The 17,298-nt window shown below is 37.8% G+C and overlaps 1 protein-coding gene across 2 annotated transcripts; it reads left to right on the top strand.

Annotated features, from left to right (window-relative positions):
* The first annotated feature begins 1,058 nt into the window (after window positions 1-1,058).
* On the top strand, window positions 1,059-17,298 carry LOC116727210 (inhibitor of nuclear factor kappa-B kinase subunit alpha-like). 2 transcript variants are annotated; one of them, XM_032574479.1, is made up of 22 exons: window positions 1,059-1,198; window positions 1,645-1,763; window positions 3,570-3,664; window positions 3,799-3,916; window positions 7,007-7,076; window positions 7,165-7,253; window positions 7,338-7,427; window positions 7,603-7,727; window positions 8,129-8,236; window positions 8,354-8,489; window positions 9,427-9,624; window positions 10,017-10,119; window positions 10,213-10,336; window positions 11,363-11,514; window positions 11,604-11,665; window positions 11,753-11,862; window positions 11,971-12,020; window positions 12,117-12,222; window positions 12,359-12,506; window positions 13,721-13,857; window positions 14,781-14,880; window positions 15,587-17,298. In XM_032574479.1, exons 2-22 carry the CDS (start codon window positions 1,659-1,661, stop codon window positions 15,650-15,652), a joined length of 2,292 nt encoding a protein of 763 aa, XP_032430370.1. In that variant the 5' UTR covers window positions 1,059-1,198; window positions 1,645-1,658; the 3' UTR covers window positions 15,653-17,298. The 2 variants fall into 2 exon arrangements, with proteins under 2 accessions (XP_032430370.1, XP_032430369.1); XM_032574478.1 differs by having other exon boundaries at window positions 1,060-1,139.

Here is a 17,298-nt window from a genome sequence, read left to right as displayed (position 1 = left end):
GCCGTGTCTTGATCTTATTGTGTGGAAGTTAAAATACGTTTAGTGAGTGTTTAACCCTGGAAAAAGAAAAGTGTTTAACCCAAACAAAAATGTCCTGGACACAATATAGCCTTATATAAAGAGGGAAGACTATTTAGATCTAAAAATAGTACCCTAATTCATTATAACTTTTGTTATGCCAACAGTTTTGTCTGAAAATATCCTTTTCCATCTGGAAAAATATATTCCTCCTAATAATTTTGCAAATGTTGGTAGTTTATGGTAGTTTTTGTTTTCTTTTGCTAATTAAAAAACTGAAAATGTTTACATTAATAATAACACACTAGAATACCAGCAAGAAAAATTATGCATATTATGACAGTGAGCCATCATGGTAACAATACAGAAATATGACATTTTGATAGAATGTTTTCTAAGGTGTCCCATTTTTCATAGTTTAGTTTTTACAATTTAATAAATATAAATTTGAAGTTTGGGGAGGTAAACTCCAAAACTGAAGTCCTGAGGGGTTTTTTTTCGAATTTTTGCACATTTTGAATTGTAATAATTTAGCTTAATCTTATAATTTTTAATTACAAAAAGGTATATAGAAATCAGTCTTCCAGCTGGCCATGAAGAGGATGGATGAAGAAGAAGTGATGAAAATGAAAATTTACAAGAATACTTAGCAGCAGACAGGAGAAAGTGAAACTACATAATTGTCTGTGGGAGATAGCAATATGATTTCCATATTCTTTAGAAATGTGTAGCATGTATCTGAACATATTTTGTAAATAAATTGTGTGGAAATTGTTTGTAAAAAAAAAAAAAAAAGAAGAAGTTTGCTGTAACTGTAGCCTATTTGATACAGTACATTTAATAATAGTTGGAGCTTAAAATTAACTTTACATTCATCAAGATGTAAGGTTCAAAACAAAATTATAATGGATGACAAAGCAAAACTACTGATTTTTGACGTTCCACCTCACCGCTAGCTGAGGTGTCACTGAACGCAACACTGCTTGGTATTCTAGCAGTAGAGCCGGGCTCGTGTTACAGTGACCGAAGTGTCTTTGAACGCAACGCGGCTTGGAGCACAGCCGGAGCCTGTGCTGGGAAAGTCCACTGAGCGTTGATGCGCTACCGCGACCTGAACACAGGTACACACTGAAACATTTCTTCTCCCGGCGGGCTCATGACTCTGTCGTAGGAACCAGAGGTGAGTCTCAAAGCGATGTTCGGTAGCTTTCCAACTCTGTAACATTCAGTAAAGCGGTTTTTACGGGCCTCTGAGCTTTCGGTTCTAATGTAAGAGACAGCTAGTTACGGGCTCCGGCTATTTCCTGGCGTTCATTGGGATTCTGTTGCTCTGCTAGCTAGCTGCTCGCTGGTTAGCTAATGTCGCCTGTCTAGGAGCATTTATATGCCTGTTGTCCTACATTTCTTTTTTTTGTCTAAAAATAGAAATATTATTGTTGCTACATCGACACACAGGTCCTATTTGATTTTATTGTTGCTACGACAGAGAAACGTTTCACACAGTAGCGCTGTCCTGGTGTTTGGTAGCTTTTTTAAGCTAGGTGTAAATTGCGAGGGCTGTTGTAATCCTCATAACCTCAAATTTTGTGGTTGTCATTGCTCCATTGTTGTTTATGCTTGCTGCAGCTCTCCCCACAACGATGGAGAAAGCTCCCTTCAAGCAGACCCAGTCCTTCGGGGACTGGGAGCTGAAAGAGAGGCTGGGGATTGGAGGCTTTGCCCATGTTTACCTCTTCCAGCAATCCGTGAGTGTCATCGTCACCTTAACTGACTCCTTATACACTGTCAATATTTTACGCTTTACTTTTCATTTCTTTTTATGCAGCTCCTCGGAAAAATGTAAGGGCCACTGTTAAAATGCCAAGTGGTTGTGAAGTAAAAAATTAAAACGTTTTCCTCCTTTTAATGTGAATAATGTATGGTTCAAAGTGAAACTACTACATGAAGAGGATTTTTGAGATGAGGTATAGAAAAATTAACTAATAAAACCTGCTTTCACTATTGTTTGGTAGGAGACTATCTATTCCTGTCATATATCACATCTATACTTGGATTCACTGTGATTCTGGAAAATAAATCCTGCTTCATTATTTATCTTATTGTCATACATCGTGATAAATATCATGATAAGAATTTTGATTTATCTTCACAATACATTCCAATAGTGACATTTTTAAATAAATACATCCCAAAACTGTCATATGCTCAATCTGAAACATGATGTAGACAAAGAGTACAGTAAGCAGTTCAGAGATACAAATCACACTTTTTTATATGACTGGTGTCCAGGGTTTCCCCCAGTGTATTATAAGCCTGGTGGGCCACCAGGCTTTACTTGGGCCCCAACCAGGCTAAGCACTGCTTATTCATTAAAAATTTTTTTTTTTAATATATTAGCATTTTTTAAAACTTTATAGTTGGTATTCAAGCATTATTCTTCAAATAACACATAATAATCAAGTGATATTTTCAAATTTCCTGTCAACTTTAAACATTTTTTAACTCAAAAGCACGGCGGGCCGCTTAATGAATGACTGCCCTAGCGCCCAACCACCAGGCTTAGCAAGTTTTCTGGAGGAAACCCTGTTGTCCTAAAGAAGCATATTACAATTTGCTATGTTTCTCAAGAGTACTGTTTGTGTTTGTGGGGCTATGACTGCTACATCATACAGTCACAGCCCTACAGTTACAGTTGCCCTACCATTAAAGAAATCATTTATGGTTCATAATGTCACTTTTATCGCAATAGTACCCCAAAATATTGTTATAAAACTTTCAGTCTGTGTTGCCTTCCCCTAGTTCTTCAGGCTGGTTTAAAAAAGTGAAAGCACTTCCATCTGAAGAAAAGCAACCCCAAATAATTCACTGTGGGTGTGGTCTTCTTAGTGTTGGTTTTTGGGCAGCCTATACTTTTAGGAATGGTGGGAAAGAAATTCAAGTTTGGTTTCATCCGATCAACACATTCTCCCACAGGATTTTAGATTATTTTAGCCTGGCCTGGATGTTTCCAAATGAGTAAAATGATTCTGTCTTCAATTCTATTCCTAAAACCAGAAATATGGAAAATATAGGATATTGTTATCGCATGTAGAATAAAACCAGTTCCAGTTTCAACTTGTAGTTCCTATTTACTTTGGAGAAATGTCTAATATTCATAATGTTGCTGTTGTCCCATATTTTCTCCCGTTACCAATGCCTGCTTTCACTGAACCATAATACTATCATTCTTTGTGTCTTCTCTACAAACATCTGGCTTCAGTTAAAGGTTGCAAATGTGTAGGCGTCAGAAAATCCTACTTGGACTGCTGAACCTTATTTCTTGTTAATCAGATCCTCAGTAATGTGTTTACCAAAAGAAGCTCGAATGCTGAACTTGAAACAATCTCCACGATTGTTGTTTCGGTTTATGTTGCAGAAAGTAATGCTAACTTCATCATGAGCTGGAAAATGTTTCCTTTCTCAAGGCAATGAATCCTCCCCAGATCCCTCTGCTGATAACGTTTAAGACACCAAGTGACAGTGTTTCTCTATAATCTGTTTTCTTTTTTTAGGAAACAAATGAAAAAATAGCAGTGAAAATGTGCCGTCTGGACCTCACACCAAGGAACAGGGACAGATGGTGCAGAGAAATACAGATTATGAAAAAGTAAGTCACTTTTTAATGTCCCGTCTTCGTTATCTGAAGCTGTCTAGTACTCAACGTGATTATTTAAAGGAATCTGATGACATCTAGATGAAAATGAAGTTACAGATGGTCTAAACGTCGTCTCTCTCACTCAGGTTGCATCATAATAATGTTGTGACTGCAAAGGAAGTCCCAGAGGACATTAACGCCATTGCCTTAAATGAGCTTCCCCTCCTGGCCATGGAGTACTGCTCCAAAGGAGACCTGAGAAATGTGAGATATATTTACCTTTACTTACCTTCTCTTGTGACTTTAACCACATGTTGATGTTCCGTCAGTTAATGATGTATATTAGAAAAATGTTGACATTGTTCCATCACAGTAAGGGGAAAAAAGGACCCAAACAACTCATAGTAATTATACATACATATTAATAATCCCATATTAGTTTTGTGATTTTTTTGTTTGTTTGTTTTGAATTAGGAAAAAAAAATAGAATTATGGACACCAATACAGTGAGGCAAATTATTTTTCTTTTTGCAGCAGATTTATCAAAATTTAGGTTTCATATCAAATAAGAATAGGAGACAAAAAAATCAATATTTCAGCTGTTATTTCCATCTAGATTTGGCCTCAGGGGTCAGCATTTTTTGTAAGGAAAACTAGATTTCTAAGTCAGTACAAGTATTTTTAGGAGATTAAACTAAATGCTGTATATCTAGTGCAGTGGTTCCCAAAGATTTTCTGGGCCCCCTATGGATTACAATAAAATCCCCCCCAAAAAAGAAAAAAAAAATCAACTGGGCACACACATCGTTCAACCAGACATAAACCTATACACATATTTTGTTTTCAAACTCCACTGAAGTTTATTTCACACTTCATGTTGCAACAAAACACTACAAACCATCTTTACAGTGAAACACTTTTGTGTAACTTTTCCATTCCTCCTCTTCAATGGCACTGCGCCCGCCCAGGGGGCGCGCCCCACACTTTGGGAACCACTGATCTAGTGGATGATGATGGTTGTTTTAATTGCACCTGTTTTGATGCATAAATAGTGGTAATCGCATACTTATTTCATTTTCTGTTGCTTTTACACTTACAGCCTCTCTCAAGTAACAGGAAGCATTGTTTTTCTCTTGTTTAATTAGTGTTACATTTTATATAATTCACAAGAAAGGAACATGAGGAAGCGATTCACTGCTGAATACCAGAGCAGATTTAAATATTAAACATGCAGAGTCTTTACTCCTCTTAAAATAAGTGAGCGGAAAGTTTGGCCTGTTTGTTTGCATAATTAAAAAAGGAAAGCATGAGGATGTTGATGGAAGTTTGTTTAGAGGAAATGCTAAAATATGCTTCGGAAGAAAATGCAAGAAGGTGTGACACACAAACACATTTAAGATTAAGAGGATAATCTTCATTTGTTTCACTTGTGTCACTTTAGTTCCCATCTAAACCCATTAATGCATCACAACGGTGCATTTTCTCCTATCTGTAGAAAATGTATCACAATCAATTAATTTAACCTTGAAACTATCTTGTTTTCTCCTCAATTTTATATTACTATTGATTTATTGTCTAGTTCTAATTATTTGGGGGATTTTTTTTTATTTGACCAGCTGAACGTCGATAAAGATGTAAAATGCATTTACTGCAATCATCAGCCAGTCTTTCAGTGCATTTCTGTTTCATATTTAAGCATCACACTGCAGAAGTGCAGTTAATTTATTGAATCCCAGCATTTTTAGCTTTTTTTTTTTACATTAAATTTGATAAATTGATTTTTATGAAATGGCTCTTTAGCTTCAGACCAACATGTCAGCTGTGGCAGAAAGTTTGGGATGTGATGGTTAAAAATTGCAAACCGTCTAGATGGATTTAATAAAAACATACTGAGACACAGAAGTCTTCAACAATTGTTATGTCTGACTTTGTAGTGACAGCTTGCTTATTTCATCCTGTTTAAACCCAAACTGAAGCGTCCAGATACATGAAAACCTCTGGAGGTTTTTATAAATCTGTAACCTGTGGCACTAGACGTAGTGAAAAGCAAAACCACAAGTCTCCTCAGCAAGAGAAAATCTCTTCCTGAGTCTTGTCTGTTCTGAGAAATATGTTGATCAACAGATGCAGATGATAACAGGCTGCACAACAGCTTTGTATTTACAGCAGTAAGTGGGTTTGGTCAGCAGCCTGCATGTGGATCCACACAGACCTCAGCGCTGTGTGGGGGATTCCCCTGGGAAAAACCCACACATCTTACACGAGGGCTGCCCATTTAACCACACTTCTTCGGTTCTTAGGTTTCTTTACACGGCCTAGAAAAGTACAAGATCTCTTTCAGGATTTTAAAGGCCTGGAATATTATGGAAAATATGTGTATGAAGAAACATTCCTCGTCCTATTGAATAAATTTTGTGTCTTACATTCTGTTCCTTTTAATCAAATTTTGGATTTCATCCTTCTTTGTGCCATTCATTTCTTGTCTCAGCTTCCTTTTTTGCTTATTTCTTTGCATCCATTCCTTCTTGTGTCCTACATTTTTTTGTTCTTTCTCTCTTTCTTCATGTCCCTCCATACCTTGTTTTACTGGTTTTCACATGTTCCCAATTCAAATTTGTGCCCTTTGTAAAAATATCTGCAGTAAATTCAAGGTTCCCCCCAGAAAACTCGCTAAGCCCAGTGGTTGGGTGCTAAAGCAGTCATTCATCCAGCGGCCCGTCGTGTTTTTGAGTTAAAAAAATGTTTAATTTTAACAGGAAATTTGAAAATATTACTTGATAATTATGGGTTATGGAAAGATTGGAAGATTAATATCTGAACACTAACTATAAAGTCTTAAAAAATGCAAACATTTAAAAAATAAATAATTAATGCCTAGTTTGTTGGGGGCACAGGCAAAGCCTGGTGGCCCGCCAGACTTATAAAACACTGAGGGAAACCCTGAAATTTATAGCAGACTTTTGTTTTTATCTTAAAATGAGTGTAAAGGACTGAGAACTCTGGGAAATTGATTCTTGAAAAGCATGGATTTTTCATGTAACTAATGTTTAGAAACTCTGTATTCTGCAAACCCATTTGCAAGATCTTTATGTTTGATGTGAAGGGAGAAAATGATCCATAATGGGGGCCTCCTGGCTGCAGAACTACTGTATAATCTGCAAGGGGCTTCTGTTTATTGACCAACAGCCTTTACTTTAGAGTTAAAGGCCAACCCAAGTTGGATAATTACTTAGCTAATGCATTTCTTGACTTTCTTCTATATTCACTTCCATTAAAACACTTGTGCATTATGTTCCATTGAAAGAATAATCCTCTTCCTGACGTACTTTGTGTTGTGATATTAACTGACCACAGGTGCTGAGCAAACCTGAAAACTGCTGCGGTCTGAAAGAAAGTGAAGTGCTTTCATTACTCCATGACGTTGGTACGTCCTCTTGCTGTTTGCACCCTTTGCATTTAGGGATGTATTTTAAAACCTCCTCACTGAATTTAATTGCTAACCTCTGTTCCAGGAAGTGGCATTCAGTATCTGCACGAAAACAAGATCATACACAGGGACCTGAAACCAGAAAACATTGTTCTCCAAGACTGCGGTGGAAAGGTAAAGTAATGCATGTCTGCTCAAATCTTGGCTGATTCTTTCTCTAGGTTTTGGTATGACTGTACTTATCTGTATCTTTTGCAGGTGGTTCATAAAATCATTGACTTGGGTTATGCCAAAGATCTGGACCAGGGCAGTCTGTGCACTTCCTTTGTGGGAACTCTTCAGTACCTGGTGAACACCTAAATATGTGCTAATCTGTAACATATTGACTTCATTTAATGAATTTTATTCTGAGTTTCTATGTTTTCTCCATTAACCATACAGACAGATTCACTAAGAATCAAACCACAGAGTAATTGGTGTAACAGTTTGCTGAAGGGTCAAATGAGCTCCTCTTCCTCTGCAGGCTCCTGAGCTGTTTGACAACAAGCCATACACGGTCGCTGTGGACTTCTGGAGCTTTGGAACGATGGTTTTTGAATGCTGCTGCGGTTTCCGTCCCTTTCTGCACAACTGGCAACCTGTGCAGTGGTAAGATCACTTCATCCAGTATGTGGGAACAATTGTCAGACTCGGGCCTGTAATGAAAATTAATTTGTCAGGTTGGGTTGGACTATTTAGGCCCGATCTGGCATCGTGACTTGGATTTGCAAATTAAAACGGAAAGATTTGATTAATCTACACCGTCGCACCAAAGACTGTAAGGATCCAAACACATTTGGGATCCTAGCTAAGCTGGATTTGGACAAGTGGATTAGTGTAGTTTAATGTAAAGACAGTAGATTAAACTTTTCCTTGATGTTTGTAAACTGAGAACTCCTCAGCTTGTTGGGCTTAACAGTTTCACCTTTAGAGGCATGAAAAATAAAATTACAATCGACTCTTTTCCTCCTCTATAACTGATCAGGCCACGTTTTTTTCTTGTTTTGCAGGGCTGGCATAGTGAAGAATAAAGGTCCAAAAGACATCATGGCAGTAGAAGATTCTAATGGTGAAGTCAAGTTCTCAACACATCTTGCTCAACCAAACAACCTCAGCAGGTTAGCGTGCTAAAAGAAAAATAATAGTAACAATGTTGGCACTTGAAATACTGTTCTCTGCAGGATACAGGGTTTGATGTCTTGCTTTCAGTGCATGTTTCTCCCCATGTGACGCAGGACGCTGGTGGAACCTCTGGAAAACGTCCTGCAGCTGATGCTGAAGTGGAACCAGGAACAAAGAGGCGGTCCAGTGCAACGCGCCTCAAAGAGACCCATGTGCTTTGAGATGCTGGATGACCTGCTGAATATGAGTGTGAGTTACCAAAGGACCTGGTTAGCATAATGGTTGTTGTAATTATAACAGCAACTTTATGCTGTGAATCATTTGGGTCTGAAAACCTGAGAAGTGGATTTGTATGAATGCTGTTATGGTTGTCAACAATAATCAATGTCTCGAGGTAATTGAGACTAGAATAAAAATAGTTGTTCAAAAATACTAATTTGCTCAAACTGCCTCGTTGCTGTAACACTCAGCCTCTTCCCAATTTGTTACTGTTTCCATGGTTTAAGCTCTACTGTCATGACGAGTACAGGTGGAAAAAGCTAACACAAACTTTTGCTATGAGGCAGACACTGGGGAAAAAAGGAAATGCTGAAGAATGCAACATTCTAGTTGCGCTAACGCTACGAGCTAACTGTACGACTTTGATGTTTGAAAGCAACTTAAAATGGTCATAAGTGAAATTTATTTGTATCAACAGCGAAATGGAAGCACATACTGAAGAGAAGCAGTTACAACAAAATAATTGCATAACTAATTCAAAAAAAAAAAACTTTCATAAAGAGGAAAGAGAGTAGAATAGAAATGTACCACTGTGGAGAAGCAGCAAGTTCAAGGTTAAGATTCAAACTAGTGTAAAATATATTTAAAACAGAATAAGAGACTGTGCCGTTAGTGATATTATCTTTTTGCCAAACAAGGACGTGTCATTTTTAAATGATGTATTTTAACCAGTGAAGACTGAATTCTCCACTACTTAACTAAAATATTGTCAGACTATAAGTAATTATTCGTAAAGAAGCCTGAAACTTAAAAATGTTGCCTTGCTGTCTAAAATGGTATTGAGCATTTTTCTTAGTATTGGTACCGAGTTTGAAATTTTAATACTGTGAAAATCCGAACACTGGGTGCTTTGTGTGTTCTGGCTGTTCACTACATTACTGTTGATCTTCTTTTCTCTGGTTTTCAGGTCGTCCACATCCTGAATATGACCACAGCTCAGGTCCTTTCCTTCAAACTGAGTCCAGATGAGAGTCTTCACAGTCTGCAGATGCGCATCGAGGCCGAAACCAAAATCGAAGTTGTCAACCAGGAGCTGCTGCAGGAGACGGGCGTCTCTCTGGACCCCAGGAAGCCGGCCAACCAGTGCGTCCCGTTGGACGGAGTGGTGCGTTGGTTAGCAGGTCAAAGTTTTAGCTGTGTGACAGATGGCTGATTGGTTAGTAAAGATCTTCAGTATATGGTTCTATGACGGCATCAACAATAACAACTGTAATGACTTCTGTAGCTTTAGACATTATAATCATTCAAAAATTAGTTGTGTAAATCTTAAGAGAACAAATTAAATTATTGCTTAAGTCTAATATCTACTTTATTCCTTAACTTAGTTCTGCATTACTACTTTAGACTGCATTTATTTATCATATTGCCTTCATTTAGATTAGATATGTATGCTTTCCAATTACAATATAGAGTTAAAAAAATTTTTATTATTAATTATTACCATGGCTTCATTAAAGTGGTTTGTTTAATACTTTGTTCTTTTCTCCTGCTGTGTAGCGAGGGTGGGATGAGTACATTGTGTACTTGTTTGATAAGAGCATCACCAACTACTCTGGTCCTCTCAACGCCAGACACCTGCCTGAAAGAGTCAACAACATCGGTGAGTTGCTTTTAGGGAGTTGTGCTGCTTCATAAATAAAAACTGAGTGGAGCTGAGAGAGACCCATGTTTTTTTAAATTTATTTATTTCTAGTCCAAGATTCAAAAAAGTCGCTGCCTCTGGTTGAGTTGAAGAAAGTTTGGGGTGAAGCGGTGAACTACATCTGTGGTCTGAAAGACGACTACAGCAGACTCTTCCAAGGCCAGAGAGCTGCCATGTGAGTCGTTACTCAGCTGCTGTCGGCCATCTTTGAGTCCAGGAACCAGGTTTATACTTGGTGGAAGAAAGAAAGTTGGTTCTGTATTGATACAATTAGTAGAGATTACATTTATAGGTGCAATGTAATAGAATGAAGAAGTCGATTAATTTTACTAATTAATTTTTTTAAAAGTAAAACTCATGTAGATATATTACACACAGTGATTTATTTCAAGCCTTTGTTTGTATTGATGATTATGACTTAAAAGATATTTAGTTTCTCAGAAAATTAAAATCAAACCTATTATTTAGAGAAACTCCTGGTGTAGCTATTCTTTTGTATTTACTTTGTATTAATTTATCTAGAGAAACTACTCATTACCTTATCAGAACAAGAATCCAGAGAAACCCCTAGCAGTTTATAAATCACGGTCTACTTATTCTTAAACATTTTTTATTTTATTTTTGCTCTTTCATTTGGTTTGTTGTTTTGTTGTATCTCCTTCTAATTCATGTATGGCATGTTGAATTGCTTTGTTGCTGAAAATGTGCTGTATATGTGAAATTACCTTACATATAACAAAACAAATCAGAAATGATTTCAAACGGTAATGAGTGACTGCTGACTTGACAGATATTGACGCTGTCCACAATGAGGGTAGGCTGCAGAAGGTTATTATTAAAAACCCAATTGTTCGGAGTGTTGAATCCAACCATATTGGTAGAAAGTTGAGTGTAAGGAAGAACTGTGGCAGGAAGGGAGTCGGGGCTTTTCCAGGATATGGGAGACAACAGGGCTAAGGGAAAATAAGTATTATTTTTCCAGATTAAAAGAAAATTTTACATTTTATTTGAAAGTCAAATTCAGAATTTGTTTCTCAGTATATTTTTAAGTATAGAATGTAGCATTTTTCTGCTGTAGTTGTTCAACACAGGATTCAGCAGCTGAATACTTTAGCTATATCCTGACCTATAGGTGTGTATCTCTGTACGTTGGTGCTTCTTCTCTTTAAACAAACGCTCTGTGTTTCTCCTCGTCCTGCAGGCTGAGCCTCCTGCGCTACAACACCAACCTGACCCGGTGTAAAAACAGCATGTTCGGCTTCTCTCAGCAGCTCAGGGCCAAGCTGGATTTCTTTAAGAGTAGCATCCAGTATGACCTGGAAAAGTACAGCGACCAGATGCACTATGGGATATGTGAGTTTTTTATGGCGGCTGCACTGTTTTAATCTTCGAGCTGAATCAGTGCTGGTGTGTATTGATTAGTGTCTTGTGTTTGCCCAAAGCGTCTGAGAAGATGCTGAAAGCCTGGCAGGAAAATGAAGAAAGAGCTGCTACCTTTGCACAGGTAATAGAGTAAAACAAACAAAACTTCATTTCAATGTGTTTTGTTTTTAATTTAAAAACTCCTTCTGTGGTGTTTTTTCTCCTGCAGGTGGCAGAAGTGAGCCATTTAGATGATGAGATCATGGCTCTGCACTCTGAGATTGTGGAGCTTCAGAGGAGCCCATACGCTCGGCGACAAGGAGACAAGATGGAGCAGCTGTTAGTGTTCAGGCTGAAGCATTTGAAACATGCAGAAGTTTAAAGGTTCAGTTGATAAAAAGCTTCAGAGGGAAGGTTTTTTAAACATTTAAATCTGTTTTATTCCAGAGAAGGAAAGGCAATAGACCTCTACATGCAGCTGAAAAGGACATGCAAAGGTGGGGATTAGTTTGTCTGTAATGAAAGCTAGCTTCCTTACAAAAACACTAATGTTCCCTAACTAAAATTTCATTAAAATCTTTGATTTTCCTCAGCTGCTGACTCGGATGGCACCAGCGACAGCTCTGAAATGGTGAAGGCCATCATCCAGACTGTCCAGAACCAGGACAAGGTCCTCAAAGATCTGTACACCCACCTCAGGTAGGAGCAAGCATCAGACTTTCTCAGATTATTTCAAAAGACTTTGTGTGAATATTCATTTGCTAGTTTTCTTGTTTAGGGAAAACACAACTGCATTTTACTCTGTCACATCAGAGTCTTTATTTTGTGTGAACAGCAAAATCCTGACCAGCAAACAGAAGATCATTGACTTGTTTCCACGGATCGAGAAGACTCTGGAGAGCATCAAAGACGCAGACAACACCGTGATGCAGATGCAGATCAAAAGACAGAAAGAGTTCTGGCATTTACTCAAGATTGCTTGCGTGAGTAGATTCTGGTAGAAACTCTTGACAAGTGGAAAAACCACAAAGTGCGTTACAATAAAAACAAACATAAAAGAAAATTTAAAGACAGAAAAGCCCGTCTGAATAAATGAGTCTTCAATTTCTTTTTGAAAGAATCAACAGACTCAAAATGGAGGCAAACTATTCCACTGTCTGGGTTCCTCTGAAACATTTATCTCCTCTGGTCTTAAAATGTGTTGGAGGAAACCAAGACGCCAACATGTTGCTGTTGAGTTTCCAGAAGCAATAATTTTCAGAGTTTATCTGCAATATGTCACAGAGCCGTTGATGCAGCTAAAACATTTCATCATTTGGTTGACGATGTCAGTAGAGCTGAAAATCATCAGCATGGAAATGATGGGAAAACTGCCTGATTATTTAGCTTAGGGGGGGAAATGTACAGAACAAAAAGAATAGTTCCTTGGACTGAGCCCTGAGGTACCCCACAAGGCGGGCTCTGAGAGTCCGACAGGATCTGGTCTATGAAAACACTAAGGAGTTTAGTCACACAAAAAAAGCTGAAGTAGTCATGGTCGTCCACTGGGTGGCAGTAATGCTGCAGTTAAGGCAGAATAAAAGGTTCTCTGGGTTCAGCCTTGAAAAGGTGCAGTCCAGTTCTTCAAGACAGCTGGTCTTCCAGATGTTTCTTGTGTTTCCATTTTCTTATGGACAGTAGTCCATAGCACTTCTTATGGACTAACAATACTGGGTCTAGGATGGCAAACATATCGCTAAAAGTACTATTCTTACAAATTGTTGCAAGCAAAATGAAGGTAGCAAAGTTGACAGAATTTTGATTTAAAGACTCTGCATGTAATCTATGATTTTCTATTTTTGATTTTGAAATAAAATGTGTAAGATCAATGCATTGTCCTGACACAAAGGTCCTATTTTGACTCCTTGATTAACTGTTTTCTTCAATTTCTTCTAAAGGTTTTGCATCAAACTAATTCAAAAAGAAGGGAAAAGAAAACATTCAATAGTTTGCATTCTTAGCAAAGTGATTTTTAACTTGTCCAATGAGAAAACAAAGTGATCTTTGGAGTCGTTTATGGGGATCATTTTAAAGAAAAATGTCAAGTTCAAACGGGATTTTTACTTTTCTATCACACAGAAATGGGGCCGCCTGTGTTGTTGATGGAGACTGTTCATGTTTGTTGTTGCATTGTTGGTAAAACGGGTCGTTTCCTCAGGCCCAGAACTCGTCTAGGAACTCCATGGCAACCAGTCCTGAATCGTCCCACCTGCTGCAGGTTTCCCAGTGGTCCCAGTCGGCTCAGCCAGTCAGCTCCCCTCATCCCCTGACCTCCCTGCCCGGACGCAACGACAGGTAACTCAGTCACTAAAACACACCTGGTGAACCTTAATTATCTAATGTTTGATCACATGGTTAAAAAAACCCACTTGTTTTACTTGGTAAACAGCTTTAAGTTTAGTTAGATCTGCATCTGTAATTCTCAAACTGGGTCTAAAAAGCTAAGACAGCAGTAAAACTTAAACTTTTATGAGCCTTACAAACAAAAAAAGGTACCAAAGTTAAACAACTGTGCTGCTTTGGACTTTTTCTGAGCATTTGACAATATTTCTTTCTATTTGAATAATCTTAATTAAATCTACATTTAAAACCTCTGCTTTCCATCCTAAGTAGTTGAGACGGTTAAATTTAAGTTATAATCACAACATAATCAATGTTAGAAGAGGAAGATCTACAAAGCACAGTTAGTGCAATGTATCTTGAAGGAGTGGACAAAATGAAGACCCACTTTGATTCAGTCAGAAATTCAACATAAAAATGTTTTAATCTTGTGGTATAGATTTTAATTTGAGCATAAATACCGAGGAAATATTACATTTGATAAACGTTTAAAATAAACTAAATCAGCCTTTAGCAGATTTGTGGATGGTAAATTATATCTTAAACAATAACTGTTGCTAAATATTAAACTATTTAAATCAAATGTTTCTTATAATTTTCACCAAAGGACAAACGGTACAGGTTCGGCTTCCTAACCTAGATCAGTCCAGGGTTAGACATGTACTAATGAATGACTTAACATTTCTGAAAAATACCTGATTTCTGTTCAAGAATGTCCCAAACTATACTTTATACCCAAACATCGAATTTAAGCCTCTTCCAGTGAGCAGACAGGAGGCTGCGTCTGTTCTCTCTTTAGGGTTGGTTGTTTTGTGTAGAAATGGGTTTGATGTGACTAAAGCTGAGGCTGATTTTTGTTGTTTTTTTTTATCGTTCAGTGATGGAGCGCCACGACTGCTGCAGGAGAACCAGAAGTACCTCAGTCAGCTGACCAATCTGATGCAAGAGGCCGCAGACGAACAAGCAAAGAGCATAGTGGTCAGTTCATGGTTAACGTTTTGTTTTATGAGAGTTTTTACACCTCATCTATCATTTATGCAGATTTCATTTAATTTATTGATTAAATTAAATGAATTCATTGATTTAAGAATCAAGTTTCACCTCAGAGTGTTGAGCAATAAAACAAATGCAAAAATGTATTGCTATGTAAACATAAAAAAGGGTTAAAAACATAGAAATGCTGCATCAGTCAGCCTTAAAGTTTAGGTTTTAATTGGAAAGTTTGTATTTTTTAAGAGTTGTTCTGTGGATGATTTATGAGCAGTAATCATAATTTGCACAATAGATTAGTCATCCACTTTGTTGGATAGCTTTTATATTTCCATAAATGGAATCATCATTTGAAAACAGTTTTTCTTTTCAATTTACTCAGGTTATTTTATTACAGTCAGGTTGATTTAAATGAAACATTTTCCACGGCACTGTAAGTACGTTTCAGGTTTTGCTTTGAGTTACTGAGATAAAGATTTTGGTGTTAGTCTAATTTTACAATGAAGACCAAAATAGTCTGTCGCAATGACCTGCTCTAGATTTTAGCTTCAATCTCTTTTAATCCAAAATGAAAACATTCGGAGAGTTATCGCCTCTCCTGAGAAAACCATTAAATCTACAAACTGTTTTGTTTTAGAAAGGGGGCTAATTTGAAATTGAGACAATAATTTCTTTCTTTTTTTTTTCTTTAAAGGAGCAGGACTGGAGCTGGACAAAATACGAAACCTTAACAACAAAACTAAAAAAGCGAAATGCGTAATGCCGCCTCCTCCACCTCTTCCTGACGTTTGGACTGCAGGCCGCCTGCTCCATGCGTTGTACAGCCGTATGTGACTCGGGAAATCCTGTTAGGAAACAATTTCCTTCATTTTGCTCGGTGGTGTCTGTCTTCTCCCATCATCCCACACGGTAGCCGGTTTGATAAATGAATATCCCTGTTTTTATACCAGAGTCTGCTCTCCTCTTTGTTATGCTGCACAACGTCCCATCATAGACCCATCGGTTTGTCTCCGCCGTCGCATCGCTGAGCAAACTGCAGCGCCGGGTGCGAGGGTTCGTGTTGGCGGCATCCAGAGGAAACGTGGGGAAAGAAAAAAAACAGGAAATGTTCTGGGCAGAGACCTGGGAGGGGACGGATTGAAGAGGAGATTAAAGCACTTTGATACTCCCATGTAGCTTCTCTGTGAAGACGAGCTGCCGAAGCCGTGGCAGAAATCGCTGACACAACAAAGCAGAAACCGTTAGTCTCTCTCCATCAGTTTTGTATGTTTTACTATCAATGTTTTCGGGGGTTTACTTTACATGTATGTTTTTAAAATCTAGTATTATATAACCTAAGCAAAGTGTTTTGTCATATGTGCCTCGTACATGGCTGGCCATTGTGTTTATGCATTGTCTATACTGTATTAAGTCTTTTAGCTATGGCAGAGAGGAGGCGGGGTTTGATGGACTGGAGGGTCTCTGCTGCATTCACGTCAGAAACGGTTGAATCGATCGGACGCATTCAGTCAGAATCTCCCATTAGAAACAAACGACGGGAGTTCGCAGAGCAGAGCCTCCTCCAACAGGGTTACTAAACTAAACACCAGACAATCAAAGATAAACTGAGGAAAACCGAGCCACCAAAATTTTGTTTGCTGGTTTGACTCTCCCTTCATAAGTTGTATAATCGCTGTGACAAAATGAAAAACTTTCATCACACACACTCTGGATAATTTATTTGAAATCTGTTCTAGCTGAGCATTTTTATAGTTCAGAGTAACAAGTACTTTGATTTTAAACCTTATAATATGGATCTGATTTTATTACTTTTAAATCACATTCTGGTCGCTACTGTAGGAAAACATGTAATTGTTATACTTTTGCAGTGACTATACATTTCTAATTTAGTTTTTTTTTCCTCGTGTAATTTTTTAGGTTTAGCATCACTGTCACTACTGAGGCCCATCCTAAACCCCAGATATATTATTGGCACACACTGGTCTCCATATTGGTTCTTTAGGAGCAGAAATTGGGTTGGTTCACCAAGTATTGTAATCTGACTAAAACACCGAGACACCGGTGGTTTTCCTCAACTGTTAGATGAAAATAATCTGAATGTGGATGTGAATGCACATAGTGACCCAGAGCAGTGAACGGGTTGAATGTACTGGTTCTGTTTGGCTGCTTCAGGCCGGAGAGAAATAACATTGAGTTGTATTTATGGAGTTAAAGTGCAATGGCTTTTCTTTTTGTTCAGTTTCGTATTTATGTATCTCGATTCGTTTTTTTTTTTTCCTTCAGTTGAATATTGTTTTTATCTGCCGGTTTAAATTGATCTTTGTATGTTAAGTTTTTGGAGATTTCCTTGTATGAAGATGAAATGTTGACCAGGTAATAAAAATAATAAATCACTTTGACACAGTT

This window comes from Xiphophorus hellerii, chromosome 10, assembly GCF_003331165.1.
Source record: "Xiphophorus hellerii strain 12219 chromosome 10, Xiphophorus_hellerii-4.1, whole genome shotgun sequence".
Classification (NCBI taxonomy): Eukaryota; Metazoa; Chordata; class Actinopteri; order Cyprinodontiformes; family Poeciliidae; genus Xiphophorus; species Xiphophorus hellerii.
This window is presented reverse-complemented; position numbering and strand designations above follow the sequence as displayed.